Raw genomic sequence first — 3,628 nt, forward strand, 5'->3', positions numbered from 1 at the left:
GTTACGTTATGGTGCTTTATCATGAAATTGCATTAACGTGTCACACTGAATGTTCCGCCATATGTTCACATCTTCGGATGTTTCAAAATTCAAAATTTTACAAGGTTATGTTTTATAAATATATTCTCTTTGAGCCGGTGCTAACAGACTGGGACGGTAACTTGCAATTATAACTACCGTTTTAAAAATTGACATGTTGCGCTTTGTTTAATGATTCTTTGTATTTCTATCATAACAGTGAATACATGTAAGCCGAAAAAAGAATTCTGTTACTCTTTAGGGATGTTCATAAACAAAATTGAGATATTCAAAACCAGTCACAAGAACAATACGGGGCATGATGTCTACTATAAAAAACTATCCATAAACATCGACACTTATTTATTGTACAAATTGCATAATAATTGAAGAAAATCATTGTGTGTGTACGTGCAAAGTTTCTTCTGTGCTTTTGTGTTACTACATCGCATCTTAACTAAGTCCTTATTGAATCCGTTTTTAACGTTCACATTATTCGGAGTAAGATCGCATAGGTTTGATCATGTACGGCCATTGACCGCTACAGATCATTTTGATGCCATGAAATGCATGTTATCTTGAAATAAGAGGTTTATAATGAAATTAGCGTGTTTTAAACAAATTAACATTATAAAACTATTTAGATTATGCAATGTCTTGACTATATATCGAACTGTTTTTGTCTGACTTCAGGGGACAGCAAACGATGAAATTTTCCAAACAGAAAATGAAAGCAATGATGATCGCGTTATTGTATTAGCATAAATATATGTATATGAAATTTATAATTATACCAGTGTCGCAAACAAACTACGTTTACGACATTATCAAATGTTGCACCTATTTGTCAGTGCTCAAAACTGTCTAGAGAAGGAACCTCGGCACCAACCTAGCACTGAGATGTCCCTTCTTCAAGCATTCTGTAATGTAATAAACAATACAATGCATTATTGCTCGTTGCGGCTTATACTTTTCGTCTAAAGTTATGATATGTACTATATAAGCAGCCATTTAACAGCTGTGTGAAAAGAAAGTTATCGTCTTTAAATTTTAACTGCCGGTCAAACTATAAAATGACACGTTCTCCTTTCACGACGTGCTCTTAATGGTAAAAGCCGGGAAAATCCAAACTTTCATTGAACGCAACCTTTCCGTGTTGATCTTGTTTATCATATTGGTATGTTCACATAGTGTTTATCAAACTGTCGTTACGGAGTGCTTTGGTATTTAAACTTATAATATTATTATTTAATGTAACTGAAATTATATTCGTGTAACAGTATGTAATAAAATAAAACAAATTGATGTGACGTCATTTTGAGACATGCAATCGAGGAAGTGAATATTTGTTTTGATTATCCCTTGTACTTTAGAAATAAAGATTATTTAGATAATCAAAATGAAGTTGTGTTTTGCAAATTGCATTTCATTGCTTCACAAACATCGTTCCATTTCTTTGCTAGGATTTTTGTTAAAGCTGATAAAAATTACATTTTGGTCCTTTTTAATCATATTATTAACATATAGTAATATCGATCCTGCAACAAGAATTAGCGGCAAGGAACACAGGAGGACCCAAAACAAAACCCGAACAGGGCGCCATACAGAGCACAGACAATCCTAGAACCCAATACTAATTTGATAATCGATCAGTGATCTGACTCATATAATTTGTAGTTTTAAATCTTAATCGTAAGTTATTGCAACAACAATGATGCTTAAAATACATATGAACTGTATAATAAAAGCGCTTTGTTTTCAAAAAGTATTTAATTGATTATTTCCAATATTCGTATTATTTGATATTGAATTAGCTTCCTAATAATGATTTGCTTATTTTCAAACAATAAGAGTAAATAAGTGAATTCCTTTATTCTATTAACATTGATTAAGAATTGTCCATGTTATTAAAAAGCATAATGAAACGTACCTGAAATAAACTTACCACATTTTGAATGATTACTCACTCAAAGATTGGGTTTTGATAAACCGTAGCAAAACATTGGTATTGATTACATGACTATTGAGCATGGATATATAAGAATGTTTGTATTAGCTATTCGCTTTACTTGAGAAAACAAGAAATACTTGCAAGTGGCATGAATGGCTAAAACTTCGTGACTTTTATATATTCCATCCCTTAATGGAGGTTTGAAATATTGAAACAGATAAGTTATTATGAATAAATATATGTAGACAAAGAAATTAAAACACTACTCAAACCGTTCAGTCAGATAATAGGACAATTAAAATTGGTAATGAAAGTACTTGTCACAGGAGGTGCTGGATACATTGGTTCAGTATTGGTACCGATGCTTTTACACGAAGGACACGAGGTTACAGTATATGACAAACTGAACTGGGGTATACACTCATTGCTCCATGTTGTTCACATGTCTAATCTAAAAATTATTCAGGGTGACGTGACAAATCGAGATCATATTGCTGAAGTTGTTTTGGAGAAAGACGCAATTATCCATCTCGCTGCAGTAGTTGGATTTCCTGCGTGTGATTCAGACCCAGATGCTGCCTTGTCAACAAACATTTTGGGAACACAAAACGTAGTTGATAACATGACGAAAACACAAATTTTGATATTTGCAAGTACAGGATCTTGCTACGGGTATGTAGAAGGTGTCTGTACTGAAAAAACAACACTACAACCTCTTTCGTTGTATGGAAAAAGTAAAGTACGTGGAGAAGAAATAGTTCAGTCTGTTGGTGGCATATGTCTAAGATTCGCAACGTTATTTGGACTCTCCCCTAGGATGAGACTTGATCTTTTAATAAACAATTTAACATTTACAGCTGTAATGAAAAATCATATTCAATTGTTTGAAGGTCATTTCAGAAGGACATTCCTGCATGTTCGAGATGCTGCGCGTGCAGTTATATTTGCTTTGGATAATGCAATAGTAATGTCGGGTCAAGCATTTAATATTGGAGATGACCAATTGAACATGACAAAGTTACAAGTTGTACACATTATACAGGAGGTATTACCTGACTGCACTATTAGCACAGTTAGTGATAAAACTGATAATGACAAAAGGGATTATGAGGTGTCTTATGAGAAAATACATGAATTAGGTTTCCATCACAAAATTGAAGTAAAGGAAGGAATACAAGAAATGCTTAAAGTATTTCCTTTTCTATCATTAAAAGACAGCATCAAATATTCGAATATATAACGCTGCACATTAATGAAAATATAATATTATAGGAGGAAAAAAATAAAATATAAGAAACTTTTTGTTAAATATATATATAAATAATTTATCCCACGACTTTTCGCAATTTTGTTGATTTTCTATTGATGTTCGGATGACCCAAAGGTGGAGTTCCTGTAATATGGAAATGTACAGTTGAGTTCACACTAAAGGTTACACAAAGTGCACTAGGAGTGCACTAGAGGTGCACTACTAGTGCACTTCAAAGTGCACTAGTAGTGCACTTCATAAGTGCACTTTGTAGTGCACCAGACCTATTATATGTATTAAGCAGTTAACTTTTATTTCAATGAATAGCAATTTGACTTTTACAAAAAGATAGATAAATATAGATATCTGTATAATTGTTTTTCATAATAACTTTGAAGTTGAGAATATTG

General features: G+C 32.6%; 1 protein-coding gene across 1 annotated transcript; it reads left to right on the forward strand.

Annotated features, from left to right (window-relative positions):
• Positions 1–2,103: 2,103 nt before the first annotated feature.
• LOC132716515 (GDP-D-glycero-alpha-D-manno-heptose dehydrogenase-like) lies at positions 2,104–3,271 on the forward strand. Its single transcript, XM_060699809.1, has one exon. It carries the CDS (start codon positions 2,277–2,279, stop codon positions 3,207–3,209), a length of 933 nt encoding a protein of 310 aa, XP_060555792.1. The 5' UTR covers positions 2,104–2,276; the 3' UTR covers positions 3,210–3,271.
• Positions 3,272–3,628: the final 357 nt, after the last annotated feature.

The sequence above is a fragment of the Ruditapes philippinarum genome, unplaced genomic scaffold (genome assembly GCF_026571515.1).
Source record: "Ruditapes philippinarum isolate M1 unplaced genomic scaffold, ASM2657151v2 ctg8493_1_1_1_1, whole genome shotgun sequence".
Classification (NCBI taxonomy): Eukaryota; Metazoa; Mollusca; class Bivalvia; order Venerida; family Veneridae; genus Ruditapes; species Ruditapes philippinarum.

Bases quoted from the DNA above. Each gene is read 5' to 3' on its own strand.
- LOC132716515 (XM_060699809.1), top strand. From the start codon at position 2,277: ATGAAAGTACTTGTCACAGGAGGTGCTGGATACATTGGTTCAGTATTG.